This window comes from Pelophylax lessonae (assembly GCF_965119305.1).
Source record: "Pelophylax lessonae genome assembly, chromosome: 8".
NCBI classification, from domain to species: Eukaryota; Metazoa; Chordata; class Amphibia; order Anura; family Ranidae; genus Pelophylax; species Pelophylax lessonae.
The window spans coordinates 206750669-206777044 of record NC_138775.1 but is presented as its reverse complement, the minus strand read 5'-3'; the positions used below and the strand labels follow the sequence as shown (position 1 = coordinate 206777044).

General features: G+C 45.0%; 1 protein-coding gene across 1 annotated transcript in view; it reads left to right on the top strand.

The window, feature by feature from the left end:
• The first annotated feature begins 22703 nt into the window (after positions 1 to 22703).
• PRDX6 (peroxiredoxin 6) overlaps positions 22704 to 26376 on the top strand; it is a 39862-nt gene continuing 36189 nt past the window's right edge. Inside the window, exon 1 of the mRNA XM_082266611.1 lies at positions 22704 to 22840. Within this exon, the coding sequence (XP_082122737.1) occupies positions 22749 to 22840 (92 nt within the window). The 5' untranslated portion in view covers positions 22704 to 22748. The remainder of the gene's footprint in view (positions 22841 to 26376) is intronic.

Sequence of the window (26376 nt, the reverse complement as noted above, 5' to 3'; positions counted from 1 at the left end):
CCCCAGTTTTAAATGGGCTACTGGTATTAAAGGGTGTGTTACACTCAAACCTGATATATAGGCAGCCATAGAAGGAGCAGAAGATGTTTTTGTAGATAATTTCCTGCTCCAGGCCACAAGATCACACTTTATTAAAGCTACAAACGCATGCCACAGAACAGGTTTTAAAGGACTTAGGTGATGTTTTAGAAAAAGTTGAAATTGCCTTTTTCTAAAAGAGGGGAGCTCTTGTGTGTATCCCCGCAGCTAGCACCCCACTGTTTATTGCCTAGTATTATGGAATAGGACACAGGGGGTGGGAAAGAACATATAAAGTATTACTGACAGTTTAATGCAAGCATATGTTGCTAGATGCATCACCTGTATTAGGAACAAACAATCCAAACAAACAGGCCAAACATGAGCATCTCCAATACCCATCAACCCCATTCACACTTCTACAAATAGATTTCACATATAGGCCCAAAGCAGGGAAGAAATAAGAGTTCTTTTTAGTCAATAGTGGACGTGTTTAGCAGATGAGTGGAAGCATTTAGGACCACAAAAAAGGGAGATGCCCACACGGTGGTATGCATTCTCAATCAGGAGATTATTCCTGGATGGGGTGCCTGCTTTGAATTAGTTATAATATTGCTCCAGCTTTCATATCAAAAATATGCCAGGAACTAGTTAAAATCTTGAAGATAGATTATTATCCACAGATTTCAGGTATAATGGAAAGAATGAATAGCACAAATAAAGACGAATTAAGAAAAGAGTAATTGAAACTTCGAATCAAGTGGTACGGAACAAAAAGTTGCTCGCACCTTTCTTTTCTCTTTACAGGAAAATACCCATCCTTTCAGAGGAGGAGACATAGTGGTGATGAAGCTGCTGCCCAAAAGAAAGAAACAAAAGGATTTTGCCTACGGCCCAGAGACCACCGTGGTAGCAGTTACCAGGACCGCTGTTTTGACCGAACACAGCCCTACTTGGATCCATGCCACTAGAGTGAATTTGGTGCGGAGAGGACCTGAGCCGGAGGATCCAGAAGCAAGAAAGGAGGTACTAACGGGGGCAGACCGCCCTGACCTTGAACAGGAGAGTCAAGAAAAGGGGGTACTGATGGGGGCAGACCGCCCAGACCCTGTAGAAAATGACTTTTCCAGTTTCACCGGACTCAGACAAACTGTGGTTGCTGATACCTGACTTCATTTTCAGTGTTTTCCCTTGTATGGACTGTTACTAACTGTATCTACCACCTTAAAGGCCGAGGTATCATGAGAAGTTTTGGAGATTTTTTTGGATCTGTATTATCATGGATCAGACAAGCTGGAATGTTACTTTTGTTTATTGCTTCTTCTTCTTTTTATATATTTGCTTGTAAAAATGGGCCAATGTATTTATAAGAAGGCAACACAAGATGATGCATTTTGGAAACAAGATTTATAATTGTCATTTTATGACAAATGAGAGGATTGATATAAGTGATATTAATTTAGCCATGCTTAAATTCATTTATCCAGAGGCCCCCTTTATGGACTGTAACTATTTTAAAGAGTTTAGTTTTTCTATAGGATGCTGAGTCTCAAAGCTATGAGCTTCCTTCAATTGTTTTTTGTTTTAGTTTCCTCCCATTGTGTTTTACTGCGAGAAGCGTATTCTGTTTCGTAGTCTATATTATTTCAGAATCTGTCTTTCCTGGGCTGCTTCCTGAATGTAAACATTCCTTGTCTCTTCTTTTGTGAACACTTTTCCTGCTTTCTATGCATGATGAAGTAATTGTATAACGTATTTTTAGTGGTCTGGGAAGACTAATTGTTACATCCCCTTTTTGTACTGTATATAACCTGTCATTGGGATAAATATATTTGAATACACCATTGAAACACTAACCTGTCTAGATGTTGTATTTCCGAGCGCTCGTATATTCTTTGCAGATTGAAGGGAGACTGGCCGGCAGAATTATACCTACCAAGGGGTATTACCTTTCAGCCACCAGCGGCCAGAGAAGCAACCGATTGGACCGATCTCAGTCTGATCGGCTGCATGGAGGGGCCAGAGGAGAGATATGGGGTCGAATAGACCCCAAATCTCTCTATAAAGAGGACCTGTCACGGCTTATGCTGATGTGAACAACATCTCTTGTGATAGCATTAAAGTTTGTACAAAAAAAAATAATTTTTGTATAAAATAAATAACAATAAAAAAAATAAAAAATTAAAGCGCCACGGTCCCACTGTGCTTACATGCATATTTTACTTCTGCATGCTTATTTAAATGGTGCTCACACCACACATCTAAGGTATTGTCGCGAACGTCAGAGTGAGAGCTCCGTTTTCTCTTTTGCAAGATGTTTAAAAAAATATATAAATCTGGCCTCCTCCTCGCCTTACAGCCAGCCAATCCCGCTCCTTTTTCTCTTTTGCAAGAAGTTTAAAAATAAAATAAAAATTGGCCTCTTTCTCCCTTTACCGCCAGCCAATAACTCTCCTTTTTCTGTTTTTTTGGATGTTTAAAAAAATACGGCCTCCTCCTCCACTTACAGCCAGCCAATCACGCTCCTTTTTCTGTTTTTTAAGATGTTAAAAAAAAAATCTGGTCTCCTCCTCCCCTTACAGCTGGCCAATCACACTCCTTTTTCTGTTTTGTAATATGTTTAAGAAAAAAAATCCAGCCTCCTCCTCCCCTTACAGCCGGCCAATCCCACTCCCTTTTCTCTTTTGCAAGAAGTTTAAAAATAAAAAAAATGTGGCCTCTTTCTCCCTTTACCGCCAGCCAATAATGCTCCTTTTTCTGTTTTTTAGGATGTTTAAAAAAAATACGGCCTCCTCCTCCCCTTACAGCCGCCCAATCACGCTCCTTTTTCTGTTTTGCAAGATGTTTAAAAAAAATAATATGGCCGCTTTCTCCCTTTACAGCCGGCCAATCACGCTCCTTTTTCTGCTGTTTTGGGATGTTTAAAAATACGGCCTTCTCCTCCCCTTACAGCCGGCCAATCACACTCCTTTTTCTGTTTTGAAAAACTTTAAAAAAAAAAAATCGGGCCTTCTTCTCTCTGTACAGCTGGCCAATCACGCTCCTTTTTCTGTTTTACAGGATAATTAAAAAAATAAAATAAAAAACCCGAACTCTTCCTCCCCTTACAGCCGGCCAATCACACTCCTATTTCTGTTTTGCAAAAAAAAAATCCGGCCTTCTCCTGCCTTTATATATGGTTAATTGCACTTCTTTTTCTGTTTTTCAAGATGTTTAATAAAAGAAAAAATCCGGTCTGCTCCTCTCCTTACAGCCAGTCAATCATGCTCCTTTTTCTGTTTTGCAAGATGTTTAAAAAAATAAAATAAAATCTGGCGTCCCCCACCCCCCCCCAAAATTTCACAAAGCTGCCCCGAACCTCCTCTTCTGGGGTCTTCCACTGGCAATCTTGGCTCCTCATCCACCAGATTTCTAGGCTAGGCACCTCTTGGCAAACCGGAGGCCAGCATGGCGGGTGCCACCGGGTAGATGGGAAGGAGATCTGCGAATATCCCTTTGTTGATCTCCCCTTCCTGTTAATGGCTCAGACGGCGCATAAAAAATCTACTTTTGGGTTCTGGTGTCTTTCCCCAGCCAGTATGTGATCTGCACTCTATTAGCTTCATTGGAGGGTAGGTGAGACCCCCCATGTCTCATTAAAGAGAACCAGCCACCAAAAATGAATGACGTGGAACTTTTTGTCTCCTATGTGATGGGAAAAAGGTTTATAAAAAAGTCTAAAACAATTAAAGTTAAAGTTACACCCAAGCACTTCTGCTGGATCACTTCCACATGCCCCGAAAAATGTAGGCTCCCCCCCCATACCCCACCCCCTCGTTATTTTTTTCTGGACTTTGTGTGCCCATAGGCAAACCCAAGACCGGCATGATAGATGCCGCTGGGTAGAGGGGAAGGAAATCAGCAAATGATTTACGGTCTGGTGTCACGCTCAGATACCACAAGATTTAGCAGTAGAGAGGTTCCCACAGACCAACAGGATAAGTACACAAGCAAGTCATCCTAGCGGATGACATGGGCTTGCCCAAGGCTTGGGATCTAAGCACTAGCCATTTCCTACCAGAGCTCCTGTGGACAGAGATGGGATTTGCTGCATGCTAGTGCCAGGTTTAGACCTTCAGGTTCGCTCCACCAGGTTTCAGTTTAGGATGAAACAGAAGTGTAGTCGGTATATAAGCCCAGGTCAGTAAGGTAGTAGGAATATGGATGGCAGCAGGAGTGAAAGGATCAATATATTACTGGAGAAGAGCACAATAATCTGGCAAACAGGAAGTGCAGAGGCATGCCTTACATCAGGAAGTACATGAGAGGAGCAAAGAGTTCAAGGTTCCTCAGAAGTGACAGAAAATGTCACTTTCCCCAGCCAGTCTGGCAGGTGAAACAAATGGTGTGCGATCTGCACTCTATTCGTTTTCTTGAAGTCCAGGTGAGACATCAGGGGTCTTTTAGACCCTGATGTCTCATTAAAGGGAACCAGTCACCAAAAAATGCATCCCATCAGCAAACCCAGGACATATATCGTGGGTGCTACTGGGTAAAAGATGGGGGAAGGAGATTAGCAAACAATTGTTTGCTTATCTCCCTTTCCTGTTAACTCAATTGTGAAGCCTATTTGTTTTTAAATAAAATAATAAACATGTTATACTTACCTTCTCTGTGCAGTGGGGTCCCTGCCAGCGATCTTGGCTCCTCTTCCACCAGATTTCCAGGCTCCCTGCCCATTGGAAAACCTGGGACCAGCATGGTGGGTACCAACATGTAGATGGGAGGGAGATCAGTGAAAGTCCAATTGTTGATCTTCTCTTCCTGTTAATTCCCTGTAAGTGACATTTAAATGTGACTTCTGGGTCCTGGTGTCTAATGGAGTTCGATCTACACTCTTCATTGAAGGGCAGGTGAGACTTTAGGCTTCTAAAAGACCCCCTAATGTCTCATTAAAGAGAACCGGTCACCATAAATGCATCACATAGAGGACCTTTTGAACCCATGTGATGGAAAAAGAAAACGTTTAGAAAATACAATGTAAGAAAATGTAAGTTACACCCAGTGCTGTATCTTGGCCTAGGCCAACAAGGCCCAGGCCTAGGGTGGCACTTTGCAGGGGGCTGCAAAAAAGCTGCAACCCGCACGAAAAAAAAGCAAGCCTCCTCCTGGCTCCCGCACAAAAAGGGTCCCTGCCGGCTTGCTCTACACCTTTAGTATAGTGCCAGTCTTATAGGGTGAATTGGGCCGGAGGGCAGGGTCCAGGAGGCAAGTCAGTCTGGCAGCCCTATAAAGCGGTCACACTGCTACCTGCCGGTATGATAATACCGGCCAGTGATAACATTTGGACAGACTGCAGGACGCCGACCACACTTAGTACAACTGGCCCGACGGCCGCCAATGCTAATAAGTGTGGCACTGCAGCCTAATGCTCCACCTACCCTCCTCCACCCCCAGCTATGGCAGGCATCATGTCAATAATATAATTGAATTTCTTTAAACATCCTTGTCCTTGAGCGAGCATACTGAATTTGCATCATATACAATTAAGACTTTTAATTGTGTATGATGGCAATAATATTTTGGACCCGCTCACCTCATATGTGCTATCGCAATATGTTTACAGATGACAGGAAGGGTCATAAACAGGAAGGGGTGTGGCCTTTACAGGAAGGGTGGGTCATATTTAAATTAGGGGTGCCCAAGTTTAGTCAGGCCTAGGGTAGCACAAAACCTAAATACACCACTGCACAGAGCAGAGAGGTAAGCAAACAGTCAATGTATGAAACATTACTGCAGATTCATGACAAGGAGAGCTGGATGAGGCCGTAGAAGGTCCTTAACCCATCAGCAGGACCAGTATCTGTTCCTTTGTGCAAGGAGAAACAGGATGAGCACTGCCAGAGCCTTACAAAATGACCTCCAGCAGGCCACTAGTGTAAATGTCTCTGAGCAAACAATCAGAAACATACTTCAGGAGGATGGCCTGAGGGCCTGACGTACTCTAGTGGGCACTGTGCTCACTGCCCAGCACCATGAAGCTTGATTGGCATTTGCCATTGAACACCAGAATCGGCAGGTCCACCACTGGCACCCTGTGCTTTTCACAGATGAGAGAAGGTTCACCCTGAGCACATGTGACAGACGAAAAAAGGGTCTGGAGAAGCCGTGGAGAACATTATGCTGCCTGTAACATCGTTCAGCATGACCGGTTTGTGGGTGGGTCAGTGATGGTCTGGGGAGGCATATCCATGGAGGGGCGCCATTAGGAATCTGGATGAAATCCTTGTCAAACCCTATGCTGGTCCAGTGGGTCCTGGGTTCCTCCTGGTAGACGACAATGCCCTGCCCTATGTGGCGAGAGTATGCAGCCAGTTCCTGGAGAATGAAGTAATTGATACCACTGAATGCTCCCCACGCTCGCGGCTCGCTTGACCTAAATTCAATAGAAGACCACTGGGACATATTGTTTCGGTCCATCCGACGCCACCAGATTGCACCTCAGTCTGTTCAGGAGCTCAATGATGCCCTATCTACCATTTTGATTTGCTGCAATGAAATTTCAGCAAAATGGTCTAGCCTGCTGCATACTTTTTTTACTTTTTTGGGGGTGTCTTTGAATTTAGCCCTCTGAAGGTTTCTAATTTTCACTTCAATTAACCACTTCTGCCTCGCCCACCGTACATTTACTGCGGCACTCTGCCGCTTACAGGCAAAGCTCCCCAACGAGACTGTGGGGAGCCAGCGCGTGTGACCGGCGGCCACTCGCGATCTCCCACAGCAGAGGGAGAATGACACACGGCTGATGTAAACACAGCCGTCTGTCATTCTCACTGAAGTAAGCACCGAGACTATGCGATCCTGCTATATAGGATCGCATGTCTCTGTGGTTACTTCACTAGCCATGCCCCCTGACAGTTAGAATCACGCCCCTAGGGACACACTTAACCCCTTGATCACCAGTAAAGTTAACCCCTTCCCTGCCAGTGTCATTTTTACAGTAACAGTGCATATTTATAGCAGATTACTGTAGTAATGTCACTGGTACCCCCAAAAGTGTCAAAAATTTCAGTCAGGGGTCTAATCTGTCCACCACAATGTCGCAGTCCCGCAAAAAAAAAAAAAAAAAAAAATCGCAGATCGCCGCCATTACTAGTTAAAAAAAACAATAAAAATGACATAAATCTTTCCCTTAGTTAGTAAACGCAATAACTTTTGCGCAAACCAATCAAAATACGCTTATTGCGATTTTGTTTACCAAAAATATGGAGCAGAAAACAAATTGGCCTAAAATGTTAAAAAATGTTAATATTTACTTTTTTTTTTTTTGAGAATTTCATATAAAAAAATTTGAAAAATATTGTTATTTTTTTCAAAATTGTCGCTCTTTTTTGTTTATAGCACAAAAAATAAAAATCGCACAGGTGATCAAATACCACCAAAAGAAAACTCTGTTTGTGGGAAAAAAAAAGGACGTCAATTTCATTTGGGTACGGCGTCGCACGACCATGTCATTGTTCGTTAAAGTCACGCAGTGCCGAATCACAAAATAGGGCCTGGTCATTGAGCAGCCAAATCCTCCGGGGCTAAAGTGGTTAAAGGATGTGGCATCCTTTCGTTCCTAATACATTAGCCAGTCCATATCATTATAGATATACAGCATGATATTTTTCGAGTCTGATTCACAAAAATGCTTTTCAGGGCTTCATTGAAAATAGTTCAGGTACGTTTTTCATCTATTAATGTGCATTGGGGAGTTCATCAATGCAACAGCCCCTATGCTCTTTTTGAAAAATACATTAAAACATGAAAATGGAAACTCATAGTTGTGAAACCAGCCTCACTGTTATGTATAACTATTAAAAGCGCTATTTCTCTGAAGCTTGATTCTCCTGTGATAAGGGTGTGGTACATTAGCCATTCAGACTAGTCTGTCTTGTATAAAAAGATAAGGTGTGTAATGCTAAGTTGGCCAAATACCCGAAATTGGGTAAAGCTTATCACAGCTTGTAACCTTCTTTAAATTAATAAATACCAAAAAGAAAATGTATTTATACATGACTAAGGCACCCCAGATGTAATTATCACACTTAACATAACCGTTATCCCAAAGACCCAACCCCTTACCTAAACTTCCTGCAGTAAATACGCAGACACCGTTATTGGAGTAAAATTGTCCGAAATGGCCTTTTATTAACCAGTAACAAAATATATATAACACATTCCTTAGAACAGGAACCAAAATAATATAATAAAAGATAACATAATGTTGCCGATCTTTGGAGGCCCCAAATATCAAGTACCATTTTTGTATCTGTGTAACTCTTAACTGTCCCCAGCCGCACCACACCGGCTCAGGGATGACCTCAACACACAGCAGATACCTCCCAATTTGAACTACCAGTTAACCCATCTATTAACTACTTGCCTACTGGGCACTTAAACCCCCTTCCCATCCAGACCAATTTTTAGCTTTCAGCGCTCTCACACTTTGAATGACAATTGCGCGGTCATGCTACACTGTACCCATATGAAATTTTTATCATTTTTTTTAACACAAATAGAGCTTTCTTTTGGTGGTATTTAATCACCTCTGGGTTTTTTATTTTTTACAAAAAAAAAAGAAAAAAGACAGAAAATTTTGAAAAAAAAAAAAAAGTTTTTCTTATTTTCTGCGAGTAAATTTTGAAAATAAATTTTTCTCCTTCACTGATGTGCGCTGATGAGGCGGCACTGATGGGCACTGATAGGCTGCACTGATGGGCACTGATGAGGTGGCACTTATGGGCACTGATGAGGAGGTACTAATATGCCGCACTGATAGGCGGCACTGATAGGCGGCACTGATGAGCACTGATAGGCGGCACTGCTGGGCACTGAGAGGTGGCACTGAGAGGCAGCACTGACAGGCGGCACTGATGGGCACTGGCGGATGGCACTGATGGGCACTGGCGGATGGCACTGATGGGCACTGACGGGTGGCACTGATGAGCACTGATGGGCGGCACTGATGAGCACTGATGGGCAGCACCATCAGTGCCCACACTCAGTGCCCATAGTGCTGCCAGTCAGTGCTCATCAGTGCCTAGATGAGCAGGCACTGATGGGCACTGACTGACAGCACTATGGGCACTGATTGTGGGAATTGATGGGGGGCACTGATGGCGGGCACTGTGGGCACTGTGTGTATGTGTTTTTTACCTCTAGTAATTAGGGCACTGGTGATCGGTGCCCTGATTACATTCCTCTGTGTCCCTGGCGCTGTGCAGCTCTCCCTCCTTCCTCACACTGCAGGCTCCGTGTGAGGAAGGCGCGCTGGCGATGAGAGATGATCTCATATGTTTACATATGAGATCATCTCTCATTGGACGGTCCGATCACGTGGTGAATGGCCAATCACAGCGGACACGGCCGACACAGATTTTCTCCGATGCGCGCTCGCGGGAGCGCGCGGGGAGACGTATAAAGACGGCCTCCCGAAAATTCAAGTCCGCGCTGCAGCCGTATATAGGCTATAGCGCGGATGGCAAGTAGTTAACTGGCATTCCCCAGGTGACTCCATACCTTAGATGGGCCCCTCCGCTGATAAGCACAGCAGGTTTTACCAAAAACACCTCCAAAGACCCCAACCGCCAAATCCGAAAAACAAGCGCATTATACAGAAATCCCAATGTAGGGGCGGGCGGGAACGATTCAACACCCACGCTGCTCTGATGCCCGGGAACTACAGGTCAGCTAACTCCCCCCTCTTCGGCCCCTCCCCAGCAACTAACACGATGTTTCATTTATTTTTAACCCCTGCTCGGCCAATTCCACTGCTGGCCCAGTCATGCTCACCCTGCGCTTATTCTTTTGTTGTTTTGCTCCGGGCTGTACTTTTTGGTGGAGTGTCTCTATTAAAGTGGATGTAAACCCTCACATATACCCAGTGAAGCAAACAACCTCAGATGATACACAGAGATGGAACAAATCTCCCCACATAAGTTTTACTTGTATATGTGCTGTCTTAAAGCGGAGTTCCGAACTCAAAATCGAAAAAATCGAGTTTGGGCCATCCGCTTGCTGAGTGTCACCTGAAAAAGAAATGGATGCTCACAATTTTTTTTTGTTCACTTACCTTATTATAGAAGAAAATATACTTACCTTCCTTCCACTTCCTCCCTCTGCGGCCGCTGAACGTCATCGCTCCCAGGAGTCAATGCGCCTGCACCGGCCCCGCTTGTCAGTTCCGGTGCAGGCACGGCATTCCCTGCTAAACAGCTTCTGGGGATGCCCAGAAGCTGTGCAGGGATGCCGCGCCTGCACCGGAAGTGACGAGCGGGGCCGGTGCAGGGCATTTTGGGACTCAGACGTCACCGAAGAGGACACAAGAGGACGCGCTGGCTTCAGCTGCCCACACCTGAGATGGCAGCGCTGGAGAAGAAATTTTCAAGGTAAGTATTTCTTCTAAAAGGTAAGTGCAACCAGGGACAGTTCAGAGGCTATCCATTGTGGAATGTACTAGCCCTGACTGTCCCGGGGGTATTTTTATCTAAATTTCACCCCCAATGCTGGAACTCCGCTTTAAGCTTTCTAGACTGTTTACAAAGTGCACGTCCTGTTAGAATTTTCTCTTCCTGAATCACCTGTAGGAGGGAAATTTGGCCATACACTGTGAGACAGCTGATTGGAGGAAAGGCACACACCCCCTCTTCACATAGGAAGAAACATGAAGAGCTGTGCTGTGAATAGACCAGCTGTCTGCTAATCTATTTGTAGCACCCACCCTGACACAAAATTCAGTCTGGTTTTATCTCAGTTGATGGAGAACTTGTCAGAAGTTATCATGCTGATAAAAAAAGAACGGAGCAGGAGAAAGCTACGTGACTTAGGGCTTTGACGAGAGATAAATAAACACTACAGGTCAAATTTCATGAATGGGGTGTACATCCACTTTAATTGGAGAACTGTATGGGACAACAAGTCCCAGGAGGACAGTGTTCTGCAGAGAGGAGGAAAAGGAAGGAGAAGCCAGGGCCCAGGGCAATCTCACGTGGGGACTGAGAGGTGACTGTTAAAGAGTGTCACTGAGTCAGAGAGGCTGCTGTTACCAGAACTCGCTGCTGTGTCCGAGTAGAACAGTGCTGCTGCATTCACATGAAGGCTTCTTCCCCCAGAGAGACCCAGTGAGACAGAAGTAGGAGGTGTCACTGGTATTGTGAAAGATTGCTGTTACAGATCCCAGAATGACCACCAATGCCACAGGGTTCTGGACAGCAGAGAGCTATAGGAGGCTACACACCAGACTGCATAGTGGTCAGAGGCCACTGGGAACAATCTCCATATTCTCCTTTTGAGTGGACAGTGCCACTCTAACCAAGGACTTAGTTTGGGGATTTACGCCATTTACCATAGGATAGCAATATACCTGAGCACTCCTATACAGGACTCTGAACCCCAACGCTTAGTACCACACTGGCCACTTGGAGGGGTTTTTGGAGAGACTCAAGGACCTTTTAGTGTACACAGTATTGTAAAAAAAAAAACTATAAAGAAAGGTCCCTGTGCTACTCCACAGATAAGTAATACGTGAAAATTACTACTACAAGTGATCCATCTGGCTCTCACTGGTGTACAGGGGAGAGGATCTTTTTTCAAAGTGATCTCAGATACTCCAGAAAAAAAAATGTTAAACTCCAAAATGGGATGTTAGAAAGGAAAAAGAGAACTATAAAAAGCATATTTATTTATTAAAGCAACTCCATTCACTCACACATTGTCAACGCAAATGACATTTTTCCCAGCCACATCCATTGACCACAAAATCGGACCCGGCGTGCGTGGTGATGTCACATCAAAGGCCCCGCCCTGCGTGTTTCGTAAACTGACGTCCAGGGGCAGAATCGATGTACACCATCACTCACTACAGATTTAAATATCTTAAACTTGGTACAAAAATTTAACTATTTAAAACACATTCTGAATATAAGAACAGAGTGATATTGTCATTCTAAAAGCCTAAGAGCCAATCCACTAGAATTAGAAGAAACTGTGATTTAGATTCCCATTTTTTTGGACCAGACCATTATCCTAATTAATCATGTTCTAGAAAAGGGATATGATAAAAACTTTTTAAGAGAATATTAGAGAGAAAGTTTTTATGAAGGATAGTAATTAACTTTTAGAAAAACAAACAAAAAAAATGGAAAACAGAAATTGGGGTTGTGATTTTATCACAGACTTTAATACACAATTTAGGGATTTGGAGAAAATATTAAAACTCCGTTTACACTGGGGCGACCTGTCAGGCGACCTGGTCGCCTAACAGGTCGCCTGCCATAGAGTAGCTGTGGACCCATTCTAATAGGAGCGACACAAGTCGCTCCGACTTAGAAAAAGTGTCCGGAGCTTCTTTGGGGCGACCTGCATTGACTTCAATGATATGAAGTCCATGCCGGCTGCTCCGAGGTCGCGGTGCGAGCTGCGCACCGCGACCTGTGAGGTCGCCCCGGCAAGTAGCGTCGCCCCAGTGTGAACGGGGTCTAAAAGTTGTTTATTTTGTTGTCCCTCCTAATACAACACATACATACCTGTTCAAGTGAGTAGGACAAGGTACAACATCTCCTGGAGGAACTTTGCATATAACACTACACACAAGTGGCTCATCTTTGAGTTGGGGACTGTTTAATGTTTGACTTTCACATGACCATGGCCGTCGTGTGGTTCCGTAATTGGTAAGCACACCGTTGGGCAAGGTGCTACTTTTTTGCTAGGATGAGTGACCCCATTCATCGCCTGGAGTAGCCCAAAGAACCCACCCCAGGGCAGGTCTCCAAGGTGACCCCTACTTGGCGCCCAATGAGTTAATGGGGAACATGGAGAAAGTGTCACCCATCTACTCTACAAGCAGACCTTGAATTTAGTGTAAGTTGTTTTCAGTGAGGTGAGATCCCACAAAAATATATTCATTATTGGTGGAGTCCATAGCAGTATCCTAATCCAGTGTTTCAAAACCTTTTTTCCAGTCAAGGCACCCTTTAACATTATGGACAATATTGAGGCACCCCATTCTAAATTGTAAAAACTATCCTAAAAGTTTTACATAATGCAGCATCATCAATACAAGTAGGATACCCAATGTTAAAGGTGATTTATTCTTCCAAAGCAAATACACTTTTGCAAACTGGTACTGACTAGTATTCCAATGTTTCCCTTCTCTCTCAGTTTTTCTCCATTACTTAGCTGATGAGACCCCAAAGCTGATGGTAAAAGGCAAGGGAGGGTCAAACAAGGATGATATGTAGGCAACTGACATCCTTCTTATCAACTGATGATGCCAGTGGTTGTTAGGAGGTGGCAGCTAGAAGGTTGAAACCGTGTACAATGAAAACCTGTGGCTTTGTGTAACTAAAAGGCAGGTTTCAAACACACACTGGCTTGTTTACAAAGTTGGGGCAATATTTAGGCATTTTGCCAAGGCACCCCTGAGGAAACCTCAAGGGATCCTAGGGTGCCTGTGCACCCAGGTTGAAAAAGGCTGCCCTAATCTGCTATAGCTGAAGATACTGAAAGGGGTTTTTTTTGGATCTTGGTGGAATCCTGTAGTAGTTTCTGCCACCGTCCCTGGAGTAATATGTTGTAGTTTTTGGTGCCTCAGGCCAGGTTTGGGACTTTATGGGCAGTAGTAAATGGATTTTGATGATTTAGTATGAAAACTATTTATTGAAAAAATTATAATATATTTACAACCATTTGTAAGTGAATGGGTGAAGGCCCATTGGGTGAAAGTGATAAGAAAGATTGAAAGTGAGTTTACAAGTGAGTATTGGTGACATTGGTTTAGGACATTCCTGCTCTGCTGTTCCTTGTGTTTGACGACAGGAACTAATTTCAGAGTGGGTGTCCAATCGGTTTTCATTGTTATGCAACAGATGCATCATTTATACTATACTTTGTCACCCATAGAATTGGTGATAAATCCTTGAAAAAGGCCGCACGCGGCCGAAACGAGTCGGAAAACCGATTGGACACCCACTCTGAAATTAGTTCCTGTCGTCAAACACAAGGAACAGCAGAGCAGGAATGTCCTAAACCAATGTCACCAATACTCACTTGTACACTCACCTTCATTCTTTCTTATCACTTTCACCCAATGGGCCTTCACCCATTCACTTACAAATGGTTGTAAATATATTATAATTTTTTCAATAAATTGTTTTTATACTAAATCATCAAAATCCATTTACTACTGCCCATAAAGTCCCAAATCTGGCCTGAGGCACCAAAAACTACAACATAGCTGAAGATACAGCTTTTCTAAACATCAAATGTCAAAGTTTCCATGATCATAGAAAAAAATACACACTGTAGAACAAGTGTGTGTTTCACTAGCAGCATCTGAACTGCCAAAACAGTAATATCAAATCTTTTTAATTGCAGACAGTTCAGGAGTGACCTAGATTATGTATGATAAATGGTTGTTATAAGCAGGGCGTTTTCTACCATAAAGTAGGGTGATAATCATATCTCCTGGTCGTGGCAAAATACAGTAAGTACTGAAAGAAACATAAAAGTCTAATCAGTCTGACCTTCAGTCTACACCAGTAGGAGAAAGAGCATGGTGGTAGAGGTCAGGTCTTTACATATTGGTAAACACCGGTTGGCTCAGAGGTGTAGCTTAAAGAGGAAGTAAATTTCCATCTTTAAGTTTTACCTATAGTTAAGCCTATATTAAGGATTACTTATAGGTAGTGTAAATTTCTCCTAAACATGCACCGTTTAGGAGATATTTACTGAGCTAGCAGCCAGTTACGTCACTGGCACATGCGCTCTGAAGGAACGGCCACAGGTGCAGTTTCTTCAGAGCAGTGTGCCCTGACTGGCGGCTCCCGCGCACATGCCCGGGAGTTACGTCATAGCGGCTCCGTACAGTCACAGAGCCGGAGCTGCGAAACCTGGAAGGAAGACCGGGAAGAGATGGACATTGTCTCCAGCGATGGCATTGCATCGCTGGAACACTTTGTTTTTAGATAAGTTTAACATAATGTGCTAGTATGTGATGCATACTAGCACATTATGCCTTTGCCTTGCAGGTAAGAAAAAAAAAAAGTTCTGCGGTTTACAACCGCTTTAAAACTGAGTAGTCAGCATGTGTTTGTAAATGCTTTGACTGATGCTTTAAAGAGGTTGTAAACCCAAACATTTTTTTTTTTTAACCTGAAAGAGAAACGCATAATGAGCCAGTATGCATCGCATACTAGCTCATTATAAAATACTTACCTTAGAACGAGCCCCCGCCGTGCTGCCCCCTTACCTCTATGACGGGCGACATGTTCAGTCGCCCATCTTCCGGGAATCAGATGGCCGGATGCCGCGGTGACGTCATTCCCGCGCACGAGCGCGGGAGCCGACGGTCACGGCACGGGGCTCTGAAGGAATGGCACCAGCGGCTGTTCCTTCAGAGCGCATGCGCAAGTGATGTCACTGGCTGCATGCAAGGTAAATATCTATTAAACGGTACATGTTTAGGAGATATTTACAGTACCTATAGATAAGCCTTATCATAGGTAAAAGTTGCAGAGGAGGGTTTACTTCCTCCTTAACATTGGCTGTTATATCTACTGCACTACAGCAATTAACAGTAAATGTGTTTCTATCAAATCTGACCACATGACTGGCATGTTCTGGATACAGTGGGTACACAAACTGTGAGGAGGCAACATATCTCTTCTGAGCCTAAGGTTGCCACATTTTCTTCCCAGAAAAACACAATTTTATTTTTTAAGGGGGGACACTGTGGATTCTGGTGTTACATAGTTACATAGTAGGTTAGGTTGAATAAAGACAATAGTCCATCCAGTTCAACCTGTGTAGGTGTGTGTGGCTGTAATCATCTAACATAGCCCTTAATGTCCTGATCCTTGAGATGTAAGTCTAAGAGTCTTTTGAAAGTCACCATACTACCCGCAGAAACCACCTCTTGTGGTAGAGAATTCCACAATCTTGTAGCCCTAACAGTAAAGAACCCTCCTCGTTGCCTGAGGTTAAAACGCTTCTCCTCTAATTGCTTTGTATGTCCTCGAGTCCTCATGCAATTCCTTCGAATGAACAGCTTTTTTTCTAAGCTGAGATCCCCATTAAGATATTTATAAATTGCTATCATGTTGTAACGCTCCTGCGTTTTATGTATGATGTGGATTTTCAGCTGCAGAAATATTCCACTTCAGTAGTCATGTAGAGAAACGCTGAGACACCAATCCCAACTCTCAATGACTCATCATGTGTGGATGATCTCAATTCAGCAAGTAAATACACACACTCAATAAGATGTTTCCTAGAGTGACTTATGTATATAGTAACACAGTGATGATAGGCTGAAGAGACAGGTTGGGTAGAGATGGTAGATGACAGACACTTGAAAGGAAATGTTCTTGAAAGTAAGATAGTAGCAGATAGGATGCAGATAGGTTTAGCAATCATGTATGGTAGCAGATGACAGAGTAGCAGGTGGACATACAAGAGAGATCAACCCAGTGCAAGAACAGGTGGTAGTAGGCTCAAGAGCTAGCAATCTTAGATAATGCAGATGTAGTAATAGTCCTTAGTATGCAGAGCTAGATAGTGTAAGCTTTAGTATGAAAGTTATAGAGGTTTCCCCTGTGGGGTACTTATCACTAATAGCAATGTAGCAGAGGAGAGGTTCGGCAAGAGAGGATGATCCGGTAGCGGGATACAGGGATCAGCGCAGCGTGGTTCCGACAGCGAGGTATGCTTGCAAGCATGAGAGCTTCAAGACAGGTTAGCATCAAGGCACAAAGCAGTTTGAACGAACACATGTGAGTGAGAGCCGGCGATCTAAATAGCCATCCAGTCCGGCGCTCAGTGATGACAGCATCAGTCTTAAAGGTGTATGCGCACCTTACCAAAAGAGAATGGTGGGGCGCATACACTTATGAAAGAGTAATTAGGGTACCCAAAGGTACCAGAACATTACACATGTCCCCTCTCAGACGTCTCTTCTCCAGGGAAAATAAATCGAGCGATTGCAGCCGCTCTTCATAGTTAAGGTCCTCCAACCCCCTAATCAGTTTAGTTGCCCTTCTCTGGACTCTCTCCAGCTCCAACACATCCCTCCTGTGGCATGGTGTAAAGGGGAACTCTGATGTACGGGGGTTTCTGCTCACCAAAGCCCCCACTTATATCAGAGTTCCCAGCATTCCCCCTTAAATTAGGGTATCAGGGTTCCCAAAGCCCGCCTTGGATCAGAGCCCACAAGGCACCTTTTACATCTGAGTCCCTCTCACCTTAATGCACTCATTCGCTCGGAGGTAGGAAAGAGAAGGGAGGGAGAGGACAGACTTCTATCACACCTAATGGATGGTGAGCTCATTCACCCGAGGATGGAGGCACAGGCATCAGCATCCTTTATCCATGATATATCTGCCAGCTGCTAGGCTTCAAATTTCCCACCCACAGACACAGAGTGGTAGGGGCGGGAGGAGGAGAAGCAGATTGAGTACTGTCTCCTCTCATGCTCTCACCCATATATCCATAAGGATATATACTGACAATTTTTGTTTCTTGTCTTCTCCCAGCAGGGAATCTCTTTCCCCGCCGGGAGAACACAATGGCAGGAGGGATTCCGCAACCTGTAGCTGCAGGAATAATGCAGTGGACAGTGTCAGTCCGGCAGAGGACATTGTCAGTAGAGCACTGGATGGTACCAGTAGAGCAGTGGATGGTGTCAGTAGTAGTTTTTATTATTTTATTTGAATGGGACTGAGAACAGAGATTCCCCAGTTCCTTTCTCTGCAGCCTCAGCTGCACTGGACGGTAAATGAATGGGAAATCCCCTGTGCTGAGCGGAACACATGTTCATTCACAAACTAAAGCATAGTAAAGAGTTTACTATGCTTCATTTATGAATGAACACAGTGAGTGATGAGTACCAATCATTTACTGTGTCCATTCACAAAAGGAAGGGGCCGGTAAATGGCCCCTTCCTCTGCTCTCCATCCTGAAACACATCAGTGTGCCCACAGCAGAAGCCAGAATGAGAGGAGAGGAGGGAAACCGGCAGGAATAAAGGGGAAATCTTCCAATGGGGACACTAGTTCTAGTTCACCAAAATGAGGGAATCAGGGATTCCCTCATTTTGGTGAAATTTATAGGACAGGAGGTGAAGGGAAATCTCCCCAATAGGACACAGATGGCAAAAAATAAAGGGGTTATTACCCTCCCTTACTCTATCCAACATAAAATGCTTTTAGTTCTCCTTTAAAAGTAAATTTAAGAAAAAAAAAGAGGGGAAGTGAATTTCCTCGTTAAAGTGGAACGTTGCCGTGATTCAGGTTTGCGGGCAGAATCACAGCGATTCTGCCCACGATCCAGGCTGCCAATATGTTAACGGAGTCAAAAGTCCCCTGACAAATCGCGCCCCATTCAGTGCAATGGAATCGTTCTAATTGGAGTGACTCAAGGTTTCTGCACTACTTGGGGGCGACATCAGAGTGACTTGCATTGACTTCTGTTAAAGAAGTCGTTTGCAAGCCCTGATGAAGTCGCGTTGTGTGATCCGAGACTAAATCATAATGTGGAACTATATTTCGCTATAGTCGATTTACCAGTTTCAAAAAACAGTTACATTCCTGTCAAACCGTCCAATGGCTGGTGTCATAACTGATCACCACGGCAGCTGCAGATCAAACAGAAGCAGCTTCATTGGCTGTAAAGTACAGGAGGGTTTAAAGCAGAGTTCTGCCCCCCCCCCCCCTCCAAAAATTAAAAATCAGCAGCTACACATACTGTAGCTGCTGACTTTTAATATTAGTACACTTACCTGTCCTGGAATCCAGCGATGTCAGCACCCCAGCTGATGTTTCCATTGTCTGTCGGGTCCTGTCGCCGCCATTGCTGGTAAGGAAAGCCTTGCAGCTACACATCCGGTTCCCTACTGTGCATGCGCGAAGCACGCTGTGCTCTCTTACTGGCTCGGCAGCAAGGGAAGGAGGAGGGGGGCCAAACTGCTGACGTACATCTCGCCGCGGTGAGGTCCGGCGGAAATGGGGACAGGGTACTTGTCAAAAACAGGTACCTGCTCCCCCCAAAAGGTGCAAAATGTGGCACCGGAGAGAGGGGGGATCAGAAAAGCGCAAGTTCCACTTTTGGGTGGAAAATTGCTTTAATTCCGCTTTAAGGCTGTCAGCAGATTGGCCTCCACAAACGCAGTGCCTAAAAATAGAGAGCAACTAAGCATGTGCAGATTAGGGTGAGACAGTATTACTGGCAGGGCTGGCCCAAAACATTGTGCTGCCTGGTTCCAAAAATGAAATGCAGCCCCCACCCCCAAAAAAAAAATCACGCCCACTAAAAGGCCCCCACATCCATTAATTTATATCATGATAATTAAAACTAAAACATAATTTATCAGGAAGTCACATATACATGCAACAGCACCTTGTCTACATGCACAATTATATGACATACCATTATGTTCAATTCCAAACCACAAACTCCAGGAATATTTTGTTTGTGTGAATGTCTGACGTCATTGCGCACACCACAATCATGTGAGGGACGTTCCCCCGAGGAGACGCTCCGCCTTCTCATACTCATCAGTTTGTACTACAGATGGCAGTATGAGATGTGGAAATGCCTTCCGTAACTCGCCGAAAACTGATGACACACAAAACTGCTGGAAAAAAAAAAAATCTTGGCCATCAATTTGCCATCCCTCTTAAAGTTCTGCCTGGGTCTAGTGGCACTTTTCCACTGCAAGTACCGGCTCCGCCCTGCTTGGCCCGGTTTGCTTTTCCACTGCTGGTACCGCATGGTACGGTGTTGGAACGGTTCGGTACGGTACGATATGGTTTGCTTTTCCACTAAAGTAGTACTAAAGTTAAGTGGGTGGGATAACAACGGGGTGGGTGGGATTCTCTGACCAATCAGTGGCTAGTAGTGACTGCATGCAAAGGATTGTGGGATATGGTACCGGGTATGGTACCTCTTGGAACCACAATCGAGGTGGTACTGTTTTTGAGAGCCGTACCGTTCGGTTCCATGCAGTGGAAAAGCGCCGCCGTACCGTACTGTACCGAACTGTTCATACACCGTACCATGTGGTACCAGCAGTGGAAAAGCACAAAAGCCAGCCGAACCATTCGGTTCCATGCAGTGGAAAAGCGCCAAAATAGACCCAGTTGGACCCATGGTAGGGCCGGCCCTGATTACTGCATTTTAAACAGTATAGACACCTCAACCAAACTGTCAAACCATCAAACAGCTGTTGTCATAACTGACCACATGTGCAGTAGCATGGCAGTTGCAGATCAAACAGAAGCTGTATCCTTGGCTGTAAAGGATAAGGCTTAATTCTGCTTTAAGGCTGTATACAAACTCAGCAGTGCATAAAAAAAGGAGCAGCTGAGCATGTGCAGAGCAGCGTGAGGCACTGTATTACTGGAATTTAAACAGTATAGACACTTATTTTTAATGTTTTATATTGCTATACCTGCAAAATGGGCCAGCCTGAAGTCATTTAGCAGGACTTCATTTTCTGACTAAAGGTCCACTTTCACCACTTGCAGACCGCCAGCTGTACATATACTGCGGCAGGTCAGGTCTGTCCCGCGAAACGACGTAACTGTACATGCGCCCATTCGCTACAGGAGAAGGTGATCTGCAGGGCCGACGGCGTTCTGTCTCCCCGTGGAGACAGAACGGCGGTCTGCTGTTGTAAACACGGCAGACCGCTGTTCTGTCAGCAATGAACACAGGGCTCCTGTGTTCCTCCTATTTAGGAACACAGATCCCTGTGTTCATTCCAAAAGTCCATCCTCCCCTAGTTTGTAGACACGATAACTTTTGCGCAAACCAATCAATATACGCTTATTGGGATTTTTTTACCAAAAATATGTAGCAGAAGTATTGGCCTAAAATGATGAAAATTTAGATTTTTTTTTTAATTGGGAATGCTATATAGCAGAATGTGTTTTTTTCTCCAGAATTGTCGCTCTTTTTTTGTTTATAGCACAAAAAATAAAAATGGGACAGGTGATCAAATACCACCAAAAGAAAGCTCTATTTGTGGGGGAAAAAAGGACATACATTTTATTTGGGTACAGCGTCTCATGACCTGGCAATTGTCAGTTAAAATAATGCAGTGCCGAATTGCAAAAAATGGCCTGGTCATTAAAGCGGAGTTCCGGCCTCGGAAATTATTTTTCAATAAAAATACCCCCGGGACAGTCGGGGCTAGTGCATTCCACAATGGATAGCCTCTGTACTGTCCCGGGTTGCACTTACCTTTTAGAAGAAATACTTACCTTGAAAATGTCTTGTCCAGTGCTGCCATCTCAGGTGTGGGCAGCTGAAGCCAGGGCGTTCTCTTCGGCCTCCTCTTCCGTGTCCTCTTCGTCCCAGAATGCGCCTGCACCAGCCCCACTGATCACTTTCGGTGCGGGCGCATCGTTCCTGCACAGCTTCTGGGCGGCCTTTTACTATAGCATGTGATCAGCCATGTCCAACCACTGCTAATCACACGTAAACCGACTTGCCGATTATCGGCATTCCTTTCCTCACCGCCGTGTCTGTGTGAGGAAAGGAGTGCCGATAACTGGCGAGGTTGTCAGCACCCAGTTTACACCGACAATCAGGGCAGTGATCATCAGTGCAGCCTCATCAACACCCATCAGTGAAGAAGAAAAAATTACTTATTTGCAAAATTTTTTAAAAACAGATACTAAGAAAGACTCCATCCTCTTCTCCTACTTATCAGTCAGGGGTCCAATCTGTCCGCCACAATGTCGCAGTTCCGCCAAAAATCGCAGATCGCCACCATTACTAGTAGAAAAAAAAAAAATTACAATAAAAAATGACATAAATCTTTTCAGTAGTTAGGAGATGCGATAACTTTTGCGCAAACAAATCAAAATTGCGATTTTTTTTTTTTTACCAAAAATATGTAGTAGAAAACAAATTTCCCTAAAATGTTCAAAAAACTTTTATGGGAATGTCATATCGCAGAATGTGAAAAATATTGTTTTTTTTTTTCAAAATTGTCGCTCTTTTTTTGTTTATAGCGCAAAAAATAAAAATCACACAGGTGATCAAATACCACCAAAAGCCTAGGCGGCTCGGGCGGAAGTTCTTCTCTGCCCCTTCCACCCTGCAATCTTCTGGGATAAGTCAGAGGTCCCAGAAATTGCATGTCCATTCAGCACTCGCGCAGTGCGCACCCGGCTGTGAAGCCGCAAACTGTCACAGCCGGGTGCCCACGCCGCAGGGAGAAGATGGAGAGAACCGAGGCTTCCCCTGGCCACATAGCAGGATCATGGGACAGGTGAGTGTGTGTTTATTAACAGCCAGCAGATACACTTTATACAGCTGCTGACTGTTAATAAACACGAAAATGCTGGATCTCCGCTTTAAGGGGGCAAATCCTTCCGGTCTTAAAGTGGTTAATGATTTAGGCTTTGCAGACATTCATTGGTCCGGGGGTGTTCCTGTGCCCCGGTACACACACAGCTGTCACGTCCGCATCCAGCTGACTCACCGCTCCAAAGAGAAAGGGGAAGTGCAGCTGTACAGCCAATCACACACTCACACCTATCACTGAGACACGCCCCTTAAGGTCTGCTTACCATTGCTCCTGTCAATCCGACAGAGCACCGAGCTATAAACCCATCCCCTTTCCCGGTTGGCCCCGCCCGCTTCTGATTATAGTAGTAGCTGTGCTCTCACGTGTCTATCTATCATTATCAGTGACAGCCGCCATGCCCGGGATCCTGCTCGGAGAAGTCTTCCCTAACATCGAAGCCGACACAACCATCGGCCGGATCAAACTACACGACTTCCTGCAAAATGAGTAAGTAGTTCTCTGCCATCGCCTTCCCTAGCTGTGATCTCAGTGCTTCCTACTATAGCAGGCAGGGTGGAGGGCTCATTGCATAACACTGGGTTCTTCAGCAGTGTGCTCATAGTTCCTCCATCCCTGACTTCTATCTACAATTCTTCCTACTAATCATATATACCATACGATTAACACTGAATCATACACCATACGATTAACATTGCCTGGAGAAATCAGCCAATCAGTGAGATCTCCTAGTTTTACCACTTAAGGACCAGGCCAATTTCTGACACTTGTTGTTTACAAGTTTTTTTGCTGGAAAATTACTTAAACACCCCCCCCCCCCCCCCCAAACATTTATTTATTTTTTTTATTATATATGATTTTTTTTTTTTTTTTTTTTATTGCAAAGACTCTGGAGAATAAAATGGTGGTCGTTTGCAATATTTTTTTGGTATGCCGTATTTGCCCATCCGTCTTTCAAACACTTTTTTTTTTTTTGGGGAAAAAATACATTTCACTGCATTTAAAAAAAAACTGTAAAATTAGCCCAATGAATTTGTATATTGTGAAAGATGATGATCCACCGAGTAAATAGATACCTAACAACATGTTACGGTTTAAAATTGTGCACACCCATGGAATGGTGACAAACTATGGTACCTAAAGATCTCCCATAGGTGATGCTTTCAAATTTTTTTAACGGTTACTGGTTTAGAGTTACAGAGGAGGTCTTTTTCCTAGAATTTTTTGCTCTCGCTCTGGTGATCCCTCACGTGTGGTTGGAACACCGTTTTAATTAGCGGGTGCGACTTATGTATGCGTTTTCTTTCGTGCGTGAGCTCATGGCAAAGGGACGCTTTAAACCTCTTCTTTTTTTTTTTTTTTTTTTTTTTTTTTTTTTTAAGCACTGTTTTGTTTTAAAACAATCTCTGATCACTTTTATTGCTGTCACAAGCAATGTAAACATCCCTTGTAAGGCCCCGTTCATATAGGGGCGATCCGACTTGGGGGGGCGACCTCCGAGCCGCGACCTCGGAGCGGCCGCCACGGACTTCATAACATTGAAGTCTATGGCGGTCGCCTTCGGGTCGCCCCAAAGAAGCTCCGGACCCTTTTTCTAAGCCTTTATGTGAACGGGGACTAAGCCCCCGTTCACACTGGGGCGACCTGTCAGGCGACCTGATCGCCTCACAGGTCGCCTTCCATAGGGAAGCTGCGGACCCGTTCTAATAGGAGCGACACAAGTCACTCCGACTTAGAAAAAGGGTCTGGAGCTTCTTTGGGGCGACCCGGAGCGACCTGCATAGACTTCAATGTTATCAAGTCCGTGCCGGCTGCTCCGAGGTCGCGGTGCGAGCAGCGCGCCGCAACCTGTGTGGTCGCCCAGGGAAGTCGGATCGCCCCAGTGTGAACGGGGCCTTATAGGCAGTGACAGGTACTCTTTATGGAGGGATCCCAGACCCCTCCACTGTAATTCAAAGTATTCAAAATGCTGAAATCTTAATTTTTTTTTTTTTTTTGAATACTGACCGTTTTTCAAAATTGGCGCCATTAGCAGCCGAGTAAACTGGAAGTGACGTCCCTTCAGGTTACTACATCGGAGATCTGATCAAAGCCGAAAATCCGGCTTTTTTTTCGGGGACTCCAACCAGCCCGGGGGCATGCCGGCTGGTTGCTCGGGTCTCCAGGTGGGACGGGAGACCCAGACAGAGCCATTGGAGGGGGATGTCCCCTCCCAGTCGCTGGGATAATGGCTGAGCAGCTGCTATCTCCTGAAACGGTACTGGGTTGATGCCTGACATCATCCCGGCACAACCACTTCTGCAAGCCGATGTACGAGTATGTTGGTTTTGTGGGAAATGGTTAAAGTGCTATTCAACCCCAAACCAATATTGCAGCTTACAAATCATTCAATGTGGTGGCTACATTAGCTTTCATTTTAAGACTTTTTTTTTTCCCCTCTATTTGCACCTGGTGATCTGGCTATTAACACACCTCCTGTATTAGTGAGTCTCAGCTCTGGAGGAATGAGAAGAGGAGGCACAGGGCAGCATTGTCAATCTGGGGGGAGGTAGTGTTAAGTCCCCGTTCACACTGGGGCGACCTGGTCGCAGTAGGTCGCCTTCCATAGGGAAGCTGTGGACCCGTTCTAATAGGAGCGACACAAGTCGCTCCGACTTAGAAAAAGGGTCCGGAGCTTCTTTGGGGCGACCCGGAGCGACCGTCATAGACTTCAATGTTATGAAGTCCGTGCCGGCCGCTCCGAGGTCGCGGCGCGCTGCTCACACCACGACCTCGGAGGTCGCCCCTGGAAGACGGATCGCCCCAGTGTGAACGGGGCCTAAATGTATTAGTAGATTTGGATACTCTAACACATTTGAAGCCAAACTCCAGCTCATTAGGCCCTGTTCACACCTGAGCGTTTTTCAGCTCGTAAAACACTCCTCTCTGAATTCTCAAAACATCCAACAAGCAAAATCCCATTCATTTCAATGGCCCCTGTTCCCATATGAGCCTTTTATTGGCTGAAGCTTAAAAAAGTACATGAGCTTAATTTTTGCCAGATTACAAGCGTTTTTTGTTAGATGTCAATGCCTGCCTCCAAACACCTGCAAAAAATGCCTGAAAACGATACGCTCAGGTGTGACTTGAGCCTTAACGTCTGTTACAGCAAACTACCCCCCCCCCCCCTTTTGGGATGAAGGTTTTGCATGAATAAATAAAAAAACGATCATTTTAATCACCCCCTCCCAGCATTAAAAGAACTGTATGGTGTGTATTAGAATCACACTCCCCTAGGTGGATGCATCATCTGTCATTCCCCCCCCCCCCCCCCCCCCCCAGTGCCTCTAACACTGAGAACCAAGTGATCAAACACCGCCAATCGCTCGATTCTCACAGCTCCCTGAGCAGGGAGCTGCTGACCAGAGATGAGCTCGGGCGTGTCTGATCCCGCCAGGAAGCCGACACTGCACTCCGCTAATCACAGGCAGTGAGACATTTCCAGATCCATAGCTGCACAGATCGGGAAATGTCTCACTGCCTGTGATTGGTGGAGTGCAGGGTCGACTCCTTGCAGCATCGGGCACGTATGAACTTGAACATGCCCTAGCCCATCTCTGCTGCTGACTGTTGGCGCTGAGCTGTGGAGGGGCGGGAGCGGGCAGCTCCGGCTCTCTGTGGCCTCCCTGAGAGGCTGAGCTAGGTGTGGGTCCAGACATGTGGGCAGATCGTGACTCCTTTGTTTGCGTTCACACATGCCCGATCCCACCAGGAAGCTGACACCGCACTCCACTAATTACAGGCACTGAGACATTTCCCGATCTGCAGCTGTACAGACCAGGCAATGTCTGTGCCTGTGATTAGCGGACTGCAGTGTCTGCTTCCTTGCAGGATCGAGCATGTGTGAACTCGAACACGCCTGAGCCCATCTCTACTGAAAACGGGTCACAGAAGTACAGCCAAATGAGATTTGGCTGTACTTCTCATTAGGGGTTTGTCTTACCCCTGTAAACGGATAGATTCTGCTGGAGAGCTTGCCCTTTTTG